The sequence below is a fragment of the Palaemon carinicauda genome, chromosome 12 (genome assembly GCF_036898095.1).
Source record: "Palaemon carinicauda isolate YSFRI2023 chromosome 12, ASM3689809v2, whole genome shotgun sequence".
In the NCBI taxonomy this organism is placed as follows: domain Eukaryota; kingdom Metazoa; phylum Arthropoda; class Malacostraca; order Decapoda; family Palaemonidae; genus Palaemon; species Palaemon carinicauda.
The window spans coordinates 63,654,351-63,677,937 of record NC_090736.1 but is presented as its reverse complement, the minus strand read 5'-3'; the positions used below and the strand labels follow the sequence as shown (position 1 = coordinate 63,677,937).

The window sequence follows — 23,587 nt, the reverse complement described above, 5'->3', positions numbered from 1 at the left end:
ATTTTTTCCTGAGAGAACTTCGTTTGCAAAGAGAAATATGTTAAAATCAAGATATTTTTACGCTTTGTCTGTGTACATTTTGTATTCCTTTAGAAATATATATTATACTATTGAAATGTTTGCTTTTTTACATATGTTTCTTGATATATTGCAATAGTCCCTGCAAAATATTTTGAAAGTCAGAATATGATTGACCACCCATATAAAGGCTTAATGTAGATTTATGTGAGGCGGAGTTGAGCGTAGCGTGAAACAGGGGGTTTTGGTCCCCTATGTGAGAACGGCCCCGAGTTGAGAATGGAAGTAATAATGTGGTTTCTGGTAGGATTACAAGATTTCGGTATGTTTGAATAAATGGACAAATTCCAGGAATTTAGAAGGTAAGAAGAGCTAATTACGTTTAATAAATCCAAAGAAATATACTGCAATTTCAAATTATCCAAGGGCTCAGTGCGCGGGCCAATACTCACCTCGACAGAACTCTCTCAAATTTACGTTTTGGTCCAATTATTATTATTATTATCATTATTATTATTATTATTATTATTATTATTATTATTATTATTATTATTATTATTATTATTATTATTATTATTATTTTTTTACCTCCGCCAAGGAGGTCATGTTTCCACCTCTGTCTATTTGTTTGTCACCAACCTAACTCAAAAGGTTACGGGCGAATTTTGACCAACGTACTACAAATATAATAAAAAACGATGTATTCAAGCCGAATCTCTCTCTCTCTCTCTCTCTCTCTCTCTGAATGTCATTTAGGCCGGTATAACTCATGTATGGTGTTTTTTTTATTATTATTATTTTACATCGAACCATATCTGGAAGTACTTTTTCTTTCATTAGTGACTTGAACAAGACTTATGTCGAAATAATCTAATGTAGCTGTTAACGGAAGGAATGTTTTAGCTGCGATACTCCAATAATTTCTACACAATTTTGCGGATTCATGATGTATATATGTATATATATATATATATATATATATATATATATATATATATATATATATATATATATATATATATATGTGTGTGTGTGTGTGAGTGTGTGTGTGTGTGTGTGTGTGTGTGTGTTCAGCATTTGCAGTGGATATTTGAAACGTCAAATGATAAAACAGAATGAAATATGGCAAGTCGATTTGTAAAATTTTAATGATTTCACTAGCAAAAACACCCCGTTGCTGTCTTTGATTCGCTAAGGTTGGAGAAGGCTCCGCCCATTTCATAGTAGTAGTAAGAAGAGCAACACCTTGCCTGTTTTATCACGGGAACACTTGAGACATCTGACGAAAGATTTCCCCCCAGTGTCAGCGTTTTTTTTTTTTTTTTTTATTTTAACTGTACGGTGGACTTGAACATGTATCTCTCTTGATGGCTCGGTTGGTAGAGTCTACTTCTGGCCTTGTTTCGATCCAGAGGCATAGGTTCGAATCCTTGCCAACCAGAAGTATTTATTATAAAACAATTTCTATTAAATGCCACATGTAGTTGATACTGACATCTATTGAAGTCAAGTGTGTTTGTGACATATAGTTACACATTCACACACACAACACACACACACACACACACACACACATATATATATATTTGTATATATATATATATATATATATATATATATATTTACACATGTATGTATAGTTTATGTTTATACATATATCTATATATGCATATATATGTATGTATGTATGTATGTATGTATGTATGTAGATGTTCTATTGTGTTGTGTTATACTGTGCGTCTTTGCATGTGTTTGTAGTAATATATTATTTTCCATAAAGCAAGACGTCAGTGTCTGATACAATTATAAATTCAATGATATGATATGATGGTGATTATGAAATTCAGTGGATGAAAATGATATTCAAGGTACGCCTGTAAAATGGAAAAGTTCCAGAATTATGGACTCATAAAATAATGGCTCATTTGCGCGTGAAGAGAAAAGAGATACACACGTATGGTAGCTCAAAGAGCAAAACATCATAGCATTTTCCAGTTTTGATTTGGTGGTCTTAACATAGAAACGAAGACAGATAACAGAAGGATTGACTGAGGAAGAGTTCTATAAATTTAGAAATAAAAGGTGTTCCTTACGATACATCGGTGTGAAAAAAATTATTATAATGCATGAATCTACATTTAGTATACATTAATTTAGATGAAAGATTGCGATAATGATTAAAGATAAGCAGTAGGTGTTAGGGAGGAGTGCTGAAGAAAGGGATTTATTAGTGATAAGATAAAGTAAAGCTTCTGATTGCCTATGATTAGGCGGGTTTTAAGTTGAAATGTGTTATATGTAAGGATGTGATGAGTCCCATTGGCTATTCTAAACTTTGAAGGATCGGGTAATGAGAAAAAAATAGGGGGAAAATATTTAAGGGTGACAGTTTGAGATATCAAAAGAGGGTTTCTGGATAGGATAGGAAATTGGTGGTATTTACAGAAGCTAATCTACTAATTGGTGATGGTAAAGAGAAGCTGCAGAGTTTACTCAAAGTATTTAAGATGGTTAGTGAAATGAGAATTTGAATGGAGATATTTATAAGGAAGTACCTGATATCAGTAAGCAATATAGAAATATATTAAATTTAAACGATATAGGCTTTTGGGTTTTCCCTTATCCATGCATAGGTTGGTGACTGATCAGAATTAGTTATACTCCCATTACCTTACAATGGCATTTCGCAACCGATACTTCTCCCTTTTTCAACTTTTTGATCGCCATCTTTACCCCAGTTGTTACCTTTACAAACATTCCTTTACGTGTGTTAACCTCCAAAATTCTCGCTTCATCCAGTTCTGTCCCCTATTTATCTCGTACATTCAATAGTTATTTGACTGATGTTCATACTCTTTGTAGACTATGAGTTTAAATAAATTAATAATCCTGATTTCAAAATATCATATGGAATGAAGAAGGATGCCCTCGTAAATATTACAGTTGGAAATACCAGGCTGATAAGCCATATATACTCTGTTATCTATTGTAGAGAGGGATTGAGACATATATTACTTGTTTCCCTTTTTCTTATTCATATTCCCATATTTGACCCTTTTCTCTGAAAAGCTAAGGGCCACTCAGGTGTATTAGGTTAAATTATATTTATCTTTCTTTCTAACTGTAGGCACTGTATTTGACTGGCATAAGCTTCCGTTCAATTAGAGGCATGTCCTTCGCGGCTTCAGAGTTTTCCAACTCTAAGAACGAAACTGAAGCAGATGAATTTCTAAGTTCCCTCAAAGGTACTTTCCCATCTAGAATCCTTTCTATTTAATCAACCTCAACTGAAAAATAAGTTTTGTAATCTAATGTTTAGGACAAATCTTTTACAATAAGGATGTAAATTAAAATGTAAACCTACTTATAGTTGAGGGATTAAGAAATTAACTAGCCCCAGTTTGATAAAGGAAAATATACTTTTACATACGAAGAAATTAAAGTCTTTTAGTTGTCGCCATAACCTGTGAAGCCTTATATATCAGTATACGAAAGAAAGGACATGTCTGAGACCTTTATCCTGCAGTGGTTTAGCAACAGCTGTTGATGACGATGATACGAAAGAAAAAGATGATAGGTGAATCCTCATGACAAGGTTGAAGAACTACCTTTAGAGTAGGAAATTCATCTCTTAAGACCAGTCATTAACCACTAAGGCTTCCTTAGTTAGCATAAAACTTTCCTTTTCACTGCCCTAATATTGCCGTATGTCCCGAGTCAAACGACGTCAGCGTATTCAAGAGGATTTTAATTCATAACTTGCGGCGAAAGTTTGTCCGTGATTGTTTGAAAGCCTTTGGAGGTAATTGGCTCTCCTGAGCGGCTCTTAGCCCAGCTCCTCGACTACGCCAGGTTTGTGTCTCTGAGCATCGACCCGTTCTGTATTTGTTCGTCTCAGGTGAAAGGGCGGATGTTATCTCAATCAAGTTTTCGTTACAAAAGAGAATAACTTTCCTCTTGGGTGAACTCTGAGAATGGTGGGGTTTCAATCACTATTGTTTTGTCTGTTAGCCAAAACTCGGATGGTTTTCGATATAGAGATGAACATAGTTTCAGCAACGGGATGCAGAAGGGATCTAAAAAATAAATGAGCGATAGCCAGTGGGATTAAAGAAACAAAAAAAGAGACGGTAGCATCTCTCGCATCTCCCCAACCAAGCCACTATCAACTCCTAATTAATGGGAAAAAAAAAGTTGCCATCGCCAGGTTTTTCAGAGGCAATGGGGAGTAAAATTATGAAAAGCTTGTAATACACTCAACTACGAGGGGAGATGTATAACCTCCGGGCCATTCGGTTGAATTATTCGAAGCTTCCCAGACCCAGATAACCATCCCCATAGATACAGAGAGGGAAGAAGTCTCGAGACCCTTATAACAGCCTCTTTCAGTCCGAGGTAACGGAAGGAAAATTGGTTTGCCTTTGATCTCTGGCTACGAAAGACGAACAAAACGGGATCGATCGATTTTGAATAATGAGCTTCTGTGTTTTGGGGCCCTGATTCTTAATGACCCGTTAACGAAGATTCCTATCGAGAGGTTGTTAAATTAAGAGTTAGAGATGGAAAGTAACTTGGAATTAAAAGTCATAAAGGGAAGAAGAGAAGATTGTCGTTGAAAAGGGAGAAGGAAATTATGGCAGGAAAGAAACTTGAGAGTACCTGAAGGCTAATATCCCAATTTATAAGAGAAATGGGATCAGTGGTAATGTGAAACTCATGAAAATGAATAAGGATAATAAATGATTCTATAAACGACGTGAACGAAACATTAGATGACTAGGATATTTTACATTAAGAGATGGAGAAAGAATAGTTATATATGTTGTTACTGTTTTTAAGATATTTTATGTTAATTGTTCATTTCTTCTCATATCCTTTATTTATTTCCGTATTTCCTTTCCTCACTGGGTTATTTTTCCTTGTTGGAGAACTTGAGCTTATAGCATCTTCTTTTCCCAACTAGGATTGTAGCTTAGCTAATAATAATAATAATAATAATAATAATAATAATAATAATAATGATGATGATGATGATGACGATAATAATAATAATAATAATAATAATAATAATAATAATAATAATAATAATAATAATAATAATAATAATAATTGGAAGATATAAGAAAAATCAGGATGTAAGGGAGGAGATCAACCTAAGAGGAATGTTACCATCTCCGGCCGTGGGGAACAGAAGACGAAGTGAAACCTGATCCTCTTAATCAGCGTTGTCTTCGCTTGTTGAGGTTTTGCAAGTTGGAGATTATTGACCGAATATGATATGGCTGATTAGGTCTCAGGAAGAGGAGGCCTTTTCCTCAATACAGTGTTTCAACGCTTCTCTTCCTGTACACTGAGCCACTTCCATATATGGAGACGAACTTTTAAATGCTGATGTATAAACACACACACACACACACACACACACACACATATATATATATATATATATATATATATATATATATATATATATATTTATATATACTGTATATATATGTATATATATATATATATATATATATATATATATATATATATATATATATATATATATAATCATTCAAATATGTATGTACACACACACACACACACACACACACACACACACATATATATATATATATATATATATATATATATTGATATATAGATATAGGTAGGTCGATAGATATATATATCTAACGTTACTAAAATATTATTATTATTATTATTATTATTATTATTATTATTATTATTATTATTATTATTATTATTAGCTAACCTACAACTTTAGTTGGAAAAGCAGGATGCTATGCGAGGGTATCCATTAAGGAAAATGGCCGAGTGAGCAAAGGAAACAGATGGAATAGTGTGCCTGAGTGTAACCTCAAGCAAGAGAACTCTAACCCAAGACAGTGGAAGACCATGGTACAGAGGCTATGGCACTACCTAAGTCTAGAGAACAATGGTTTGATTTTGGAGTGTCCTTCTCCTAGAAGAGCTACTAACCATAACTGAAGATTCTCTTCTACCCCTTCCTAGGGGAAAGTCGCCACTGAATAATCACAGTGCAGTAGTTAACCCTTTGAGTGACGGAGAATTTTTCGATTATATTAGTATTGTTGGGTGTATGAGAAAAGAGGCCAGACTATTAGGTGTATGTTATAGGCAAAGGAAGTATGTGCCTTAGCCAGATAGAGATCCAGTGAAGTGCTATCTCTCCGGTCGAAAAATGATCCAATAACTCTCTAGTGGTAGTTTCTCAACGGGTGACTGGTGTATTAGCCTACCTATTACCTATAAATAAACTAATTGTTTGTGTACCAAAAATGGTCCCATATTTTGTCAAATGTATATGCGGAGGGTTTTTTTTTATTTTTTTTTATTTTTTTTTTATTTTTTTTTTTTTTGAGAAGAGATTGATCCGTTCAGAGACTAATGAAAGGTTGACAAGATCTACCAGAACCACTGCTTCCAGATTGGTCTATTCCATCGGTGACAGTGACTTTCGATGTTAGGATGCCAGGAAACAACAAATCAATCAATCAGTCAATTGACCTATCCCAACGGTCTTTGTCTGGAGCCTACGGACCTTGCCCATCTGCAGTCAACTATCGCATGTCCCGTACTTTCCCGTATTAGCAAAGGAATTATAAAATGAGAACTGTATTTCCTTTTGTAGTGTTGAAGATAAGGATAATGGCCAGTTGTCTCCATGAATCGAGAGATAAACATGTCAAGAATAATTGATAAATCCAGATATGAAATCAATGCCGCTTACCTAGCTAAGATTTTTAACAGTATCTGTATCAGGGAGTATTTCTTCCCATCTAGCAGTAACATCATCAGCGGTAACAAATAATAGTAATAATTATAGTAAGGATGATCTTAATAATATCGCCTCCCCTTCTAAGAACAACAACAATATCAACAAATAACAATAACTTCTCATCTAACAAAAACAAATAATAATAGCGATAATGATAACAATAGATAAAACACGTAGACAATTAGAATATCTATAAAAATGAATAAAAAGGCATTTCATATACTTTGCCATTTCATGTTATAGTATGGCAGAGAGAGAGAGAGAGAGAGAGAGAGAGAGAGAGAGAGAGAGAGAGAGAGAGAGAGAGAGAGAGAGAGAGAGAGAGAAGGTGGAGGGGTGGTTCGGAGTTTAGAAAAATACACATAAAAAAAGATAAAAGAGAAGAAACGGGCGAGATTCCCCAAACCCCCCCCCCCCTCTCTCTCTCTCTCTCTCTCTCTCTCTCTCTCTCTCTCTTCCCCCATATTAGTTATTGGCCAAGTCAGGCTCCCAGCACGGCACGTGTCACTTGTCTTTGGTATGGCTCATTACTGTCCCTCATCTTGCACAGACAAGTTGGCAAAAGGCAGTAAATGCTGTTTATTAAGCTGTTGCTCTTCGACTCTTCTCCTCTTTTGTTATTTGATCTTGCTCTTTGTTTGTGTTTAAATGTAGTAAATACGAGATTATTGAGCTGTTGCTTGTTTTTTATCGTGTTCCAGTCTCGTGCTTGAAGGCAATATGTACAACATTATTAGGCTGCTATTGTTTTTTTTTTTTTATTGTTTGGTCTTGTTCCAGACGTGTTCTTAAAGACAGTAAATACTACATCATTTGGCTGTTACTGCTGTGTTTTTAATTAATTGATCGTTTTCAGGCTTGTACTTAAAGGCAGTATTTACTAGATCATTAAGCTGTTTCCGTTCTTCTCCTTATTTGCAAATTTTTCAATCCTGTTTCTGACGTTTGGCTGATGAATTCAATTTGTCAATTCTCTTCGCTTCTTTCCTTATCTGTTTATTCCTACTTTTAAGATTACCATCGATAAAAAAAAAAAAAAAAAAATGGTTACTAATACTGTGATGCCTTTTTGAGTAATTGCTTTTATCTGAATACCTGATTATTTATGATGCACAGACAAACAAACAATATTAAAAGATATACCCTACAGATTCCGTACAGTTGTATAGGAAAAGATTATTTAAATCTTTTAACTTGCAAAGAAACTGCGTGACAGCCACTAATATTCGTATCTATTCCAATGAAAAGGTAATAATAAAATATAGGAAAATATATTAAATTCTGTTTTATAGGTATCAAATATAGTTAAATATTTTTAATATATTATACCATGTGCGAGTAAGGTAAGCAGTTAAGAAAAAATAAAATTAAATAAAACGTGTTCGATCAATTGACTAATTTTATCAGTTGAATAATCTAGTGTTTTACCATATTGTAATTTTCAAAGTAGTTTGTTTTTAGTTCCAGTCAGCAACCATAACTTAGAAAGAGAGTAGAACACAGTAGTGGGGAGTTGGGTAGTATCTTGATCTTTACTTACGAAGATAGGTCACATTCTGTGTTTTGACATTTTTCGCCTTAGAATTTGCTGTTAAAAAGATGTTGTCAAATAATTCTTCAATCTTCTAGAAACTCACATATTGGAAATATTTCTTTCTTGCTATTACTGTTGATGATGTAAATTTTTTGAGAAGAGCTTCGTTGATATTATAAGATAGTATTTGCATGGACCGAAGAATGGATTACAAATAAGAAAAAAATTATTTATAACTGATTAATTTAACATATTTCTGATAACCATGCAGCCCATATTGTAAACTTCTCACAATTAACTGGTCAATTTATTCATGGAAATTTATATATATCATATGTTTATATAAAGATCTTTCAGTTAATGTTATGCTAATTACTATTTGGCTGTCTCACTGATGACATTTGAATAGCGCGAATGTATTCATAAAACAAACAAATAAACGTCACACGGTGCCATCTATCGCAACTAAAGAAGGCATCAAACAAAACCCTGATGAGACCCAGCAGCCAAAAAAACATGGAAAGCGTTTTGTTTTTCACTCGGGAGTTTTGGGTAACATTTCTCCTATGTCGTCGCCTGACACCAAAAAGGTTTCTCGGTTTCCTCATTTTTGTACTCTTTTTCATCGCCGATTCTTCACCTCCCACAAACTACAATAAATATCTTTGATTACGAAGTAAATGATGATAACTGCTCGTGAAAATAAGCAGATGAATTATTAGTGTGACGTTGTGAAATGAAGAAGTCTAAGGAAGAGACAAGAAGACAAAAGTTTGAACACATCCCAGAGGGGAGAAACGTTTTGGCTTAATCGCCGGTCGCGTGGTTTTGTGTGGACGTCAACAAAGAAGAAAGTGCAATAAGTCAAGAGAGGGATTACCACCGCCTTGGGACTCTCTCTCTCTCTCTCTCTCTCTCTCTCTCTCTCTCTCTCTCTCTCTCTCTCTCTCCTGCTTATTCATGTAATTCCCTCTATCGGTTATTTTGAGTTATGGTTTATGGGATATCATAAAATGTATTAAAATCCTGATAATAACCTAGAGTTCTCTCTCTCTCTCTCTCTCTCTCTCTCTCTCTCTCTCTCTCTCTCTCTCTTCATAACTATTACTTCTATTGTTACGACCTTATACAATAGACTAATAATAAGAAAATAGATTATGCGTGATTAATCTGGCCTTTTAATGTTACACGAATGACGTACTTGGAGGCATCTATCACTTTCTTCAAGGTATTTTAACAAATCATAATACCAAATTATTACACTGTATATTAGATTGCTCTACATGAGTATTAATTTGCCTTTTATCCTGAGAGAAATTGCAAATACATTTTATTTCCTTTCCTTACTGAGCTTTTTTTCCCCGCTTGGAGTCTTTGGTCTTATAGGATTATTATAATGATGTTAAAATGTAATAATAATAACAATAATAATACTAATACTAATAATAATAATAATAATAAATTTCAATAATAATAATAATAATAATAATAATAATAATAATAATAATAATTGGAATACTGTTTTGAGTGTCATGGGTAAGGGTAGCTGTAATTCACTAAAGGCCAGTACATTTCCTTTATATTATGCGAAGCATATTTAGGGTATTTGCTTATTCATAGTTTGTATACAATGTCAATATAATGCGTGCGCGCGACACGTGTATATACAGTATGTATTTTTCTCAGTTTTCCACCATTTCAACTAGAATTTTTCTTAAATTTTTCTTGACCCCAGAAAGTGTTCACTTAAAGTTGGGTGAATTTATGGACGATTTCAAAGGTTGAATCAATCCCAAAATATTCGCCGTCTGAGCTCTGAACTACTCGCTTATGATATTCGCAGAAGAGTTGAGCCTTCTTTTTGTCAGCAAATTCTTAGAGATGAAGTTGCTTGTCTCATGCTTTACGCGTATGTACGCACGCACGCACGTACACAAAACACACACATATACACACACGCACGCACACGCACACACACACACATATATATATATGTATTATGTATATATTTATGTTTATATATATGCATATATATACATATGCATATATATACATATATATATATATGAATATATATATATATATATATATATATATATATATATATATTTATATATATATATATATATATATATATATATATATATATATATATAGGTGTGTGTATATGTGGTGTATGTACTTATGTGTGTAGGTAGGTTCGCCAAGGCACCAGACACCTGTTGAGATACTACCGCTAGAGAGTTATTAGGTCTTTTGACTAGCAGACAGTACTACATCGAAGCCCTCTCTCTGGTTACGGTTCATTTCGTTTTTGCCGAAACATGCACAGAATAGTCTGGCCTATTCGTTACACATTCTCCTCTTTCCTCATACACTTGGCAACACTGAAATTACCAAATAATTCTTCTTAACTCAAGAGGTTAACTACTGCACTGCAATTGTTCCGTGGGTACTTTCCCTTTTGTAAGAGTAGAAGAGACTTTTTATCTATAGTAAGCATCTCTTCTAGAAGAAGGACACTCCAAAATTAAACCATTGTTCTCTAGTCTTGGGTAGTGCCATAGCCTCTGTACCATGGTCTTCCACTGTCTTGAGTTAGTTCTCTTGCTTGGGGGTACACTCGGACACACTATTCTATCTTGTTTCTCTTCCTCTTGTTATTTTGAAGTTTTTATAGTTTACATGTAAAAGCTTTATTTTAAACCTCTCTTGTAGTTTACTTCCTTATTTCCTTTCCTCATTGGGTTATTCTCCCTGTTGAACCCCTTCGGTATATTGCATCTTGCTTTTCCAACTAGGGTTGCAGATTCGGAAGTAATAATGATATTGATAATATATATATATATATATATATATATATATATACATATATATATATATATATATATATATATATATATATATATATATATATATATATATATATATATATATATAAACACACACATATATATCTATATATACACACACATATATATACACACATATATATATGGATGTGTGTTTATATATATATATATATATATATATATATATATATATATATATATATATATATAAATGGTTATAAATATAGGTTATATATACATATATATGTGTGTGTGGTGTGTGTACTTATGTATATATATATATATATATATATATATATATATATATATATATGTATATATATATATATATATATATATATATATTTTATATTTATATATGTATACATATACATATACATATATATATACATATACATATACATATATACATATTCGCCTTCCTCGCAGCGGATGGTACCAAAACATCACATTTTTGTTTCTCAACAAATCTATAAGACGAGGTAGCTTGCCACCTACAACTGGGAGAATTGAATATAATATTCTCTCGTAAGCATTTATGAATATACATGCACATTGTATATAATAAATTCATATGAATAATAAAAGGCAACAACCCCCTAGAAAGAAATTCTTCTTGAAAGAAGAGCATTATGGGAGGAAGTCCTCCAGTGCGAGATGATCTGCTTACAATTCCGCGTCTGTGCAAATAAACTTCCCGGGTTCCTCTCGCTCTCTTCTTCCTGCCGGTATTCTGGACTCCATTCCACGCTTTGTCAATACGTGTTTCGCATTATGACGGGTCTCGTTGTTTACTCCTAACAGACTTTACGCTCCCTTTGTGTAAAAGCTATGCAGAAAGATCGGGTTTGCTTTTTTGTTTGTTTCATAATAATTCTAAAAAGATTGGTCGCTTGACTTACGTTTTTAATTTTTGTTTCTTTGGTCGCTTAACTTACGTTTTAATATCTTTTAATGATCCCCTGTCTTACGCTTTTATTTTCTTTTAATGTACCATGTTTATGTTTAAAAAAAAAAAAGAGATTGGTCACTTGACTTACGCGTTTAATTTGATTTTAATGGTCGCTTGACTTACGTTTTTATTATCTTTTAATGTACCATGTTTACATTTTTTTTTTTAATTTGGTCGCTTGACTTACGTTTTTCTTTTTTTTTCTTTTTAATGGTCACTTGTGTTACATTTTTATTATATTATTTTAATGTACCATGTTTACATTTAAAAAAATGGTCGCTTGACTTACGTTTTTCTTTTTCTTTTTAATGGTCACTTGACTTACGTTTTTATTTATTTTTTTTTAATGTACCATATTTACATTATTTTAAATGGTCGCTTGACTTACGTTTTTTCTTTTTTTCTTTTTAATGGTTGTTTGACTTGCGTTTTTACTTTATCTTTTTAATGTACCATGTTTACATTTTAAAAAAATGGTAGCTTGACTTCGTTTTTTTTTTCTTTTTAGTGGTCGCTTGACTTACGTTTTTATTTTCTTTTAATGTACCATGTATACATTTTAAAAAAATGGTGGCCTGACTTACGTTTTTTTTTTTTTTTTTTCTTTTTAATGGTCACTTGACTTATGTTTTTTTTTTAATATACCATGTTTACATTAAAAAAAAATGGTTGTCTGACTTACGTGTTTAATTTTTCTCATTTTTTAATGTTCCATATTTACACTTAAAAAAATAAGATTGGTCGCTTGACTTAGGTTTTTAATTTTTTTTAATGGTCACTTGACTTACGTTTTATTTTTTTTTTCAATGTACCATGTTTACATTTAAAAAATGAAATTGGTCGTTTTTAATTTTTCTTCTTTTTAATGGTCACTTGACTTAGGTTTTTACTTTTTTTAATGTACCAAGTTTATATATAAAAAATACGATTGGTCGCTGGCTTACGTTTTTAATTTTTATTTTTTTGATGATCGCTTGACTTACGTTTTGAATTTTTATTTTGTTGTAATGTACCATATTTACATTTAAAAAAGAAAAGATTGGTCGCTTGACTTACGCTTTTCATTTTTGTTTATTTTAATATACCATATTTGCATTTTTATAATAACGAAAATGATTGCTCGCTTGACTTACGTTTTTAAAATTTGTTCTTGATAAAACATCGTTTTTTTCTATTTTGTTTCTTTTAAAATAATAAAAGAGATGGGCCGGTTGACTACTTTTTTCAATATTTGCTCTTTATAAAATCAGCGTTTTAAAAAAGTATAAAAACCAAGTAACAAATTTATTTTATTCGAATTCTTTACGTTAATTTTAGGTTTTGATTTTGTGGAGTTCATCATACATTTTTTTTTTATTTCAGTATAAAAAAACTATTAGGTTATTAAAAGGAATAAAAGTGAGCTCATATTCTCATTTGAATGTCTAATGTTTAAATCAAAGAAACAATTTGACATTGGACCTGATAATAATAATAATAATAATAATAATAATAATAATAATAATAATAATAATAATAATAATAATAATAATAATAATAATGAAGTAGGTCACTGTAAAGAATAATTGAAATAATAGCTTCAACATATAGTTCTTATTTTCAATGACCAGGGAACTCTTAATTAGTGTATCTTCCAATATCCCACCCAAAAGTATGAGAAGATGTTTAATATAAATGCTGTTTTAATGTTATCAATATGACAATTATAACTGAGTCTATATATTATTAGTAAGTACCTCCGCCAACGAAGTTGGAAGGAGGTTATGATTTCGCCCTTGTTTGTGTGTGTGTTTGTTTGTAAACAGCTTCCTGGCCACAATTTTAATCGTAGAGTAATGAAACATGCAGTGATTAACTGTTATGTAAAAAGCTGAAAATTATTCAATTTTGGAAGGTTAAGGTCACGGTCAAGCAAAATGTTCCATTCACGTAACCAGCCTAAAGGTTGGACATCGTTGTCACAGACTTCGAACTTGGTTCATATTTGAGTATATGAAAATACATCCCAATTAATACATGTTAAGGTTAAAGGTCAAGGTCGAGCGAAAGGTCGATAAATAAGCTGCGGTAACGGAGGTCTGCGCTCCTCTAGTTACAGGAATATTTTCAATAAAAACAATATAGCGAGTATCAATAATGACAAAACAACTATCATTGATAATAATAATAATAATAATAAGTAAAGAAACGGACCTATTTAAATTTTGATAATGAAGAATGAAAATAAAATCTTACCTCATAACGCACTTTAGTAGTAATAATAATAACCCTTTCTCCTGTTGGCCTTTGCTATTAGTTAGGAATTTAATTGCCAAACAAGTGAGCAGGACTTGACTCAAGTCCTCAAACGTAATTTCTTCCCCCAACATTGTCAGGAATCTTCCGGTGAGATTCCAGCATCACGCCCTGTCTTCTGCAGTTTTTCCCTTTTGCAGTCATTTCACGATGCTCCAATATCCCCCCCCCCCCCCCCCCACCAAACCCTCCAACAATTCCACAATACTCCAACACTCTTCCCCTCCTCTCTACCACTTCCCTCCTCCACAGGACCCTCCATAGCAGGATAACTTCACCACAAGCCAACGCACTAAATCTCCCTTTCTTTCCCTCGCCCTAAAAACTTGGCATTCCAAACCTGCCAATAGGATCGCCTTCTCTTGATCCTTTCCCTTCGAGAGACCCAGTGTCGTCTTTACTTCCGGAGAGAAGAGGGTGTTAAGTGGTGCTGCTGCTGTGTCATCGATGAAAGATCAATTAAGGTTGTTTTCATATCTCAATAGCCTGTGAATCGTACCAAAAGAATATTGTGCACTTTTGCATTCCATTGAAAAGGCATTGCGATCGAGCGTTTGAAAAAAAGAAAAAAAAAAAAAACTAAACAAGGATCGTATCTAGTATGGATCGATTTTTTATGACCAGGTCAGTAAATGCTGATTATTGTCATTAACACTTCGAACATTTGAAACTTACTGGATTCTTGATTGTTATAGTTTCCATAGGCAAGAAGGAATGGTATTAAATGGTATTATGCGAGTTAGATTGTACTGAGGTGGTGGCCTCATATGCCAAAAAAAAAAAAAAAAAAAAATTTTGAATGAAAAAAAAAAAGAAAATAATTGAAGGGGATGTTGATGTTGATATTTTTTTTCTAATCAATGGATGAGACAAGTACTTACGAAATCTTTCATGATTCAAGATAGGGCGTGCAGTGCATTTAAAAAAAAATATACAGAAACTGAGTCAGAAGATTTGGGTGTCTTGGTTTATACTTGACTGAGGAGCTTAGCAAACAATACATAGCACGCACACACCCGCAAAACACATGAGATTAAATAATACATTCACCCACGCATACACATACACGCACGCACAATTTCTTTTTTTCCAAACACTTTACTAATTATGTAGGAAAGTGAAAAAAAGTGTAAAATACAATAACAATAGCTTACGATAGTGAACATTATCTACAAAATAGGTAAATACACAGTTGCAGAAATATTAACAAGGGAATAAAATATGAATACACATACTCCACACCAATTTCAAAAAAAAAAAAAAAAAAAAAAAAATACACTACCCTATCCTATTTCGCAAAAAGTAACAAACCAATCAAATAAACCTCGAAAGAATTCTCTGTACAAGGAATAATCGAAAGGCTCCAAAGAGTCATCCGGCAAAGCATTAACTTCATCATTACTTGATGGGGGAAATTCCCCCTTCTGCTCATCCATCTCTCCGAGTCATCCATCCCCCAATACATCTTTCTTAACTCTGCCCACCATTAGTGTTTGGTTTATGGCTACCTTTTTTTTCTCTGTGGAATGTGTGTGTGTGTGATGTGTTATTATGGCGTGTCTCTCTTGCATCCGATTCGCAATGGTATTGGGGGATTTCTATGGGGGAATTCTATAGGGGATCTCTTTGGGGAATCTTATGGGGAATTTCTATGGGCGATTTCTATGGAGGAATTCTATGGGGGATTTCTATGGGGCAATTTTATGAGGATTTCTATGGGAGATTTCTATTGGGGAATTCTATGGGGGATTTCTATTGGGGAATTCTATGGGGGATTTCTATAGGGGAATTCTATGGGGAATATTATGGGAGAATTCTATGGGGACTTGTGGCAGATGGGGAATGTGGGAGGAATGAAGGGATGGGGTTGGGGATATGGGGAAGTATTCATAAAAGTTCTTAATTGTTGGAATGTAGAGATCATTAGAGTCTTCCTCGTGCCATTACTTCTGGTTAATGAATTAAAGGTTATTCAAGGTAATGATGCATTATCCATAGATATTTGCTATATATTAGTGGCCTTACGCATTTACTGCGAGCTTAAGTATTCGGGACACGTTCGATTACAGGATCATATATATACTATATATATATATATATACTATATATATATATATATATATATATATATATATATATATATATATATATATATATATATATACACACATGTATGTATATATATATTTATATACATTTATATATATATATATATATATATATATATATATATATATATGGGGGGGGGAAACATGTCTGAGGCCTTTGTCCTACAGTAGACTAGCGGCGGCTGATGATGATATGTATATACATTTATATATATATATATATATATATATATATGTATATATATATACATATATATATATATATATATATATATATATATATATATATATATATACATATATATGTATGTATGTATGTGTGTGTACGTGTATGGATGAATGTGTGCATTTGCGATTGCGCGGCAAGGATTTTGTTTATTCGCACAGTTGTCTGAAGGGAAAATGCCAACTAGAGTTCATTCTATTTATAATCATCAGGTATCCAATGAACATGATGAATTCCTTTTTATAGAATAGTTATTTGCCTTTTCATATCTAGCAATATATCCTTCTAGTCAAATGGTTATACTTCCTCAAGTGGTAATTCTTTTTTTTTTTTTTTTTTTTTTTAAATTCGAAACAATATAGAGATATTTTTGTGACAGCTATTTATGGTTCTGATGAATGGGTAAAACTTGGCAATGATCAAATTTTCAGATTAGGTATCTGGCTTTATTCTCTCTATTGTATTTTGGGTTATATATCTTTCACTGTCTTGCTTAGCTTTTGAAGAAATATTTATGTTCTTGTTTTGAAAAGCAATAAATTTACAGATATTGATAGTAGATTTTTACAAAATATTTATTATATTTTGTTTTCCAGATTAAGTCTATTCAAGTTCTTCTCTCAGGATATTAATATTTAGAATTTGAGAATAAATTTTTATAAAACTCGCTTATAGTAGCCGGATAGGTAAATTTTTTTTCAAAGGAAGAAATTGTTATAATTTCTATCAAAAGCTTTCACTAGATACAATCTACATTTTTTAATATATATATATATATATATATATATATATATGTATATATGTATATATATATTTATATATATAAATCTATATATATATATAAATATATCTATATCTATATATATATATTGATATATATATATATATATATATATATATATATATATATATATATATATATATATATATATATATATATACATTTTCCTTTTCACTCAGAAATCAGTGGTGTGGGTTTTACTTCCATAAAATTATTGTAACTAATATATATTTTGTCGTTTTATTTTCACAAGTTCTATTTGCTCAATTTTCACTTGACTATCCAGACTCTCTTTAAGTTTATCTTGCTGTAGTTTGTTTCGGTTACTGGTGAAATATTCTGAAATATCTTTAACTTTTCAGAGCATAATTATCTTCCTTTGAAAGTCGAAAAACAAATAATTTTAGCGTTTGCTTACTAACTATTATCATCCATATCCCTTTTCTTAGTGTGGAGTATACATCTCTTATCAGAGAGAGATTTTCAATAACATGCGTATGTTACATTCTTATCTTAATTTCTAGAAATATCCTTTAAAGACTTGAATTGACAGTATGCATATTCTTATTTCGAACTTAAAATATCTCGGCACTACTTTATAAATTTCATTTTACCTATATTCTAGTTTAGAGTAAATTCATTTCACTAAGAACGATAGCTATGACTTAATGTAACATAATAATCCTTAGCTAGTTAGAGGTTTGATCTAGGACTGAAGAATAACTTGACAGTTTATATATATATATATATATATATATATATATATATATATATATATATACATACATATATATATATAAATATATATATATATATATATATATATATATATATATATATATATATAAATATATATATATATATATATATATATATGTATATATATATATATATATATATATATATATATATATATATATTAAAATATTCAGGTGTCTGTTCCAATCTTTTTGGCATAAGGACCGTTGAAATAATCTTTAATTTCTACTTAGGTGTCATGATTATTTAAAGCGTATTTTATATTCAGTCTTTTGTGCAAGATCTCATCCAGTACTTATCTATCCTATCCATCGATTAGCTTTAATAGGAGATATATAAATCACAGAAAAAAAAACTTACAAGAAAAATGTTATTCTTTGATCATGTGGCATACAAAATAACAAAGCTAAAATTCACCTCGTGTACACGGGATAATGAATATTCATGGCTAAAGTTGGGAAGAAATTTGAAAAGTTCGGGGCCGATGAAAATAACTTGCAGAGGGCAGTTGACTCATCCTCTCTCTCTCTCTCTCTCTCTCTCTCTCTCTCTCTCTCTCTCTCTCTCTCTCTCTCTCTCTCTCTCTCTCTCTCTCTCTCTCGTTTATTATAAGGGCATACGATTTTTCTTTTTTATTTATCACATTATTTAATCCAAGTCTAAGAGTTCTGATCTTCATGCTTCAAACAAGTTGCATTAAGATGGTCGAAGAATTTGTCTTCATATATTGTTAAATTGTGAATATACTGTTTAAAAATGTACGTCACATACGTAACTATCATACATACGCACATACACACACACACACACACACACACACATATATATATATATATATATATATATATATATATATATATAAATATATATATATATACACACACATATATATATATACATATATATATATATATATATATATATATATATATATATATATAGATATATATATATATATATATACATATATGAGTGTGTGTGTATTTGTGTGTGTCTGTGTCTGTATAGATTTGCGTCTGTTTTCGCATATGGTAGTGAGAATGTGTTCGTATGTCTGAAGCGTCCTGGTTCAATCAACATCATATTTAGCTCAACAGCTTATATAATTATAAGTATTATTATTCATCACAAGAACATCAGTAAGACAGTAAAAGAGGAAACATAACATAGGGATCAGTGCTGCTTGTGCAAAACTAAACAAGACATACGAGTAACAGTAACGTACTGCTTTTCAGATTTCTGTTGAAAACAAATGTAAAAGGAAGCCACAAATAATCTTGTTAGTTTTGCTTAATTTGCAGCCTGATACTTTTGTTTTTTGAGATGATTTAATGGAGTTTACCACGGGACCTTAATTAGGTCTTGAAACAAAGCTGGAGTAGAGACATAAAACTAGCGAAAGACGTTGAAAAGTGAAAAGTTTGTCGGTGATTGTTGATTTTCAACTCAAGTCATACTGGAATTGTACTCGACTGATAGAATAGAGTTTATAGATAAGGAATAACGTTATTTTCTTCAATCTCTGGAGCCAATGTTATCCTTGTGATTCACTTAGATAATTTTGTGGTCCTCTTCGGGAAAAACTTCTGCCAAGCTAATCCATTTAGAAAATTTTACCAACTTGGAAACATCTAACAATATTCTTTTGTAAGTTTTAGAGCTCAAGAGTGTAAATAGACTTTTTGTTTATATATATATATATATATATATATATATATATATATATATATATATATATATATATATATATATATATATATATATATATATATATATATATATATATATATATATATATATATAAACAGCTTAACAGTTCACATGTGTCTAACTGACAGAGGTATATTAGTGAAATAACACTTGACAAGCCAGATCGATATGAATTTACTGCTAGTAGTTTTTACGTAGAATAGTGATTTCATTCAGTTTTGAAAATTAGTCCTGAATTAATAGATGAAAATACGGAAAAGTTTAACTTGGTCTATAGAAGTCATTGAATGATAGCATCGAAGAAATGTATGAAAGTTTGTGTGAGCTTTAGTCTATGTATATGTGTAACGCTGCATATGTGCATTTTTATAAAGAGTGCCGGACGTTTAACTCTCTCTCTCTCTCTCTCTCTCTCTCTCTCTCTCTCTCTCTCTCTCTCTCTCTCTCTCTTTGGTTGGTTCAGTCTTCTAATTATACACACAACAGCATTCATACAAACATACATACGTGCAAACTAACACGCATACACACACACACACACACACACACACACATATATATATATATATATATATATATATATATATATATATATGTATATATATATATACTCTCTGATCATGATATAATTTCATTGGTTTTCATGTTTCTAGAAACATAATTTTACAGGCATACCACATACCAATAGACAGCTACCACTCATAACCGCCCAACTAACTGCATCAATCTAAACAGGCCTGATATCACCCGAGCATCCTCCTCACCTGGATTCAATTTCTCCTCTTTTATTTCCAGAGCGGAAGGAGCCTACGATGAGGAGATCGAGAGGGAGAAACCGCCATTACGAAAAATCGACCAGTACCTACCCCCGGATTGTCCCTGTTGCAACATCACTAAGAGATTTACCATGGCCCTCTTAGCTAGCATAGGTCAGTGGTGCACTTTTCTTCTTACCTGTGTTTATCGTTTAGTTGGGCCCCACAAAGGCACTAGAAGAGCTGGAAGACCCAGGCCTACATGGCTGAGAACTATGAAGCACGAAGTAGGGGATGATGAATGGAGAAGTATTCAATTAATGACTGGCGAAATGTAACCGAGGCCCTTTACGTCAATAGGCGTAGGAGAAAATGATTATGATGATGTGTTTTTCGTAGTAGTAGATCTCTCCTTCGGTCTGCATAATTGCTAGAGCCCGTTCCCAACCTCAGTGACCCTGTAAACTTCAACAAAAACAACAGTAGGTCTGATGTAGAGAGCTAGAAGAAGGACATTCCGAAATTTAACCATTGTTCTCTAGTCTTGCGTAGTGCCTTAACTTCTGTACCATGGCCTTCCACTGTCATGGGGTAAAATTCTCTTGCTCGAGGGTACACCCGGGCACATTATTTTACCTTATTTCTCTTCCTCTATTTTTTTGGGGGGGGGGGGGGGGCAAGTTTTTATAGTTGATAAATGAAAGATCTAATTTAATGTTGTTAGCCTACTGTTCTTAGTATATATAATTTTGTTTGTTCCTTACTTCTCTTGCATTTTATTTATTTCGTATCCTCACTAGGCTATTTTTCCCAATTGGAGCCCTCGAGCTTATAACATCCTGCTGTTTCTACTAGGATTGTAGCTTAGATAGTAATAATGATATAATTATAATGGTAGATATGTCTAGGAATGATGTAGGGAACTTGTATGTGTCCATTCCTTAACGGTAAACACTATCATTTGGTTGCAGAAATTCACCATAGCCATCTAGAATATCATATGCAGTTTGTATCTATTTCTCAGTAAGTCTATTTAAGGCGTGGGGTTTCAAGGCCCTTGCTATATTTTTGACCCCATTAGACGTTAGTACACATTTAAAAATGGGAAAACTGGTCGGCGACAGGTCGCTAGTGATCCTGGTAAGCTCTTCAAGCACCAAATTAATTTATAATCCATAACATGACCTTATCAAAGTTTCTTCTTTTCAGTAAGATGGCATTAAAACATCTAGATCCTTTTTCTCACTCATTAATAAAAGAATCGACCGAATTAATTATGTATTATATTAATTTCTCAACATTATTCCGGGTATGATTTTATCTGGCATTCTATAAACTTGATATTTATAGGTTATCTAAGGCATAGTAGCCTATATATCTTCCGAATATTATACTTTAAACATTGCATTCTTTAAGTTATTAGATGTCATATATTTTCCCATTTCAATTTACAATTGTAAATGTGAAATAAACTATACTCACTGTGCAAACCACCGAATACTGAGGATTGTTTATCAAACACTAAAAGCAATGTGAGAAATTCCGAAACAAACGATTACTTGCTTTCCCATACTGAACCCGGCGGTAAGTTACTCTCAGCCTTTACCTAACCCCCACCCCCCAAAAAAAATAGATCAAAAGAATTAAATAGATCCTAAAAGTATTTAGTAAGAGGCGTGGCTGAATCACTCAAACGCCAGGCACCCCCCCCCCCCGCCACTCCTCTTGGAACCCGGAATCCACTAGCCCCCTCAGCCACTAGAGGCTACAACAATTCCACGTGTTCGGAGCACGTGTTAGCATACTTAAGGACCTGGCCTTCACCTGTTGCCAGAGCACATAGGTGTGGCCAATATCTCACCTGCCCCGCCCATTGAGGACACCTGTTGCCGACCAGAGGCTGGGTGGGTGTGGTCGCCCCGCCTTCACACCTGTTGATGCTCTCTCAGAGGTGTGGCCGATGTTACCTGTGCCACGCCCTTCGTGCTCCCTCTCCCCCCCCCCTTCAACCACTCCTGGTCCCAAGATATCTCTCTCTCCCTTTCTGTCTGCTCTCTAATGTTACCTCACTTTCCCCTCACTCTCCTTACCTACGGCTCTCCCGCATTCCTTTCCCACCCACGCACAAGCAAACACGTGGTTAGGCTACTCTCTCTCTCTCTCTCTCTCTCTCTCTCTCTCATTTTAGTTATGGTGTATTCATTCATTCTTTTTTCCAATGTAGGTAGATATATTCATTTATTTTTCTTAGATTGCTTTGATTAATTCTCTGATATTGTCATCCAAATTACCATAGTTTTTAAACTCGTCGTTTCTCTGACTTTGAGATTTAGAATTTAGTCTTTTACATATTTACTAATGTATGCGACCCGTTAAATATGACGGCTGAATGTTTAGATAGATATGCACGCACGCACACACAGATTCAACCGTTCCTTCCCCCTTTTACTCTCGTGGTACCTTCTTCACCGGAGTATGACTCTTCCCTCTCCCCCCTACCCGAGGGACGGGGAGAGACCGAGTAGTTTTACGTCCGGCAATACCGCTGGGGATGACCAGAAAAAAATATGTATATATGTATTTATTTACACATATAGCCAGACACTTGCTCTTACTTTATAGATGAGATGTATTCTTATCTTCTCCTAGTTTACCCTATGCTATAATTGGACACAAGAATTGCTGGACCACCTCATTCTAGGGAAGTGCACCCTGTCACGTCCTTACTGCTTGGCAAGTAACCATTGTATAGGGAGAGATGGCAGAGGTGGTGGGTACAGTAGGGTGAC

The 23,587-nt window shown here is 32.9% G+C and overlaps 1 protein-coding gene across 1 annotated transcript in view; it reads left to right on the top strand.

The window, feature by feature from the left end:
- LOC137650854 (vesicular glutamate transporter 1-like) overlaps nucleotides 1-23,587 on the top strand; it is a 407,643-nt gene that overhangs the window by 283,870 nt on the left and 100,186 nt on the right. The window contains exon 5 of the mRNA XM_068384011.1: nucleotides 20,839-20,972. Coding sequence (XP_068240112.1) covers nucleotides 20,839-20,972 — 134 coding nt within the window. The remainder of the gene's footprint in view (nucleotides 1-20,838; nucleotides 20,973-23,587) is intronic.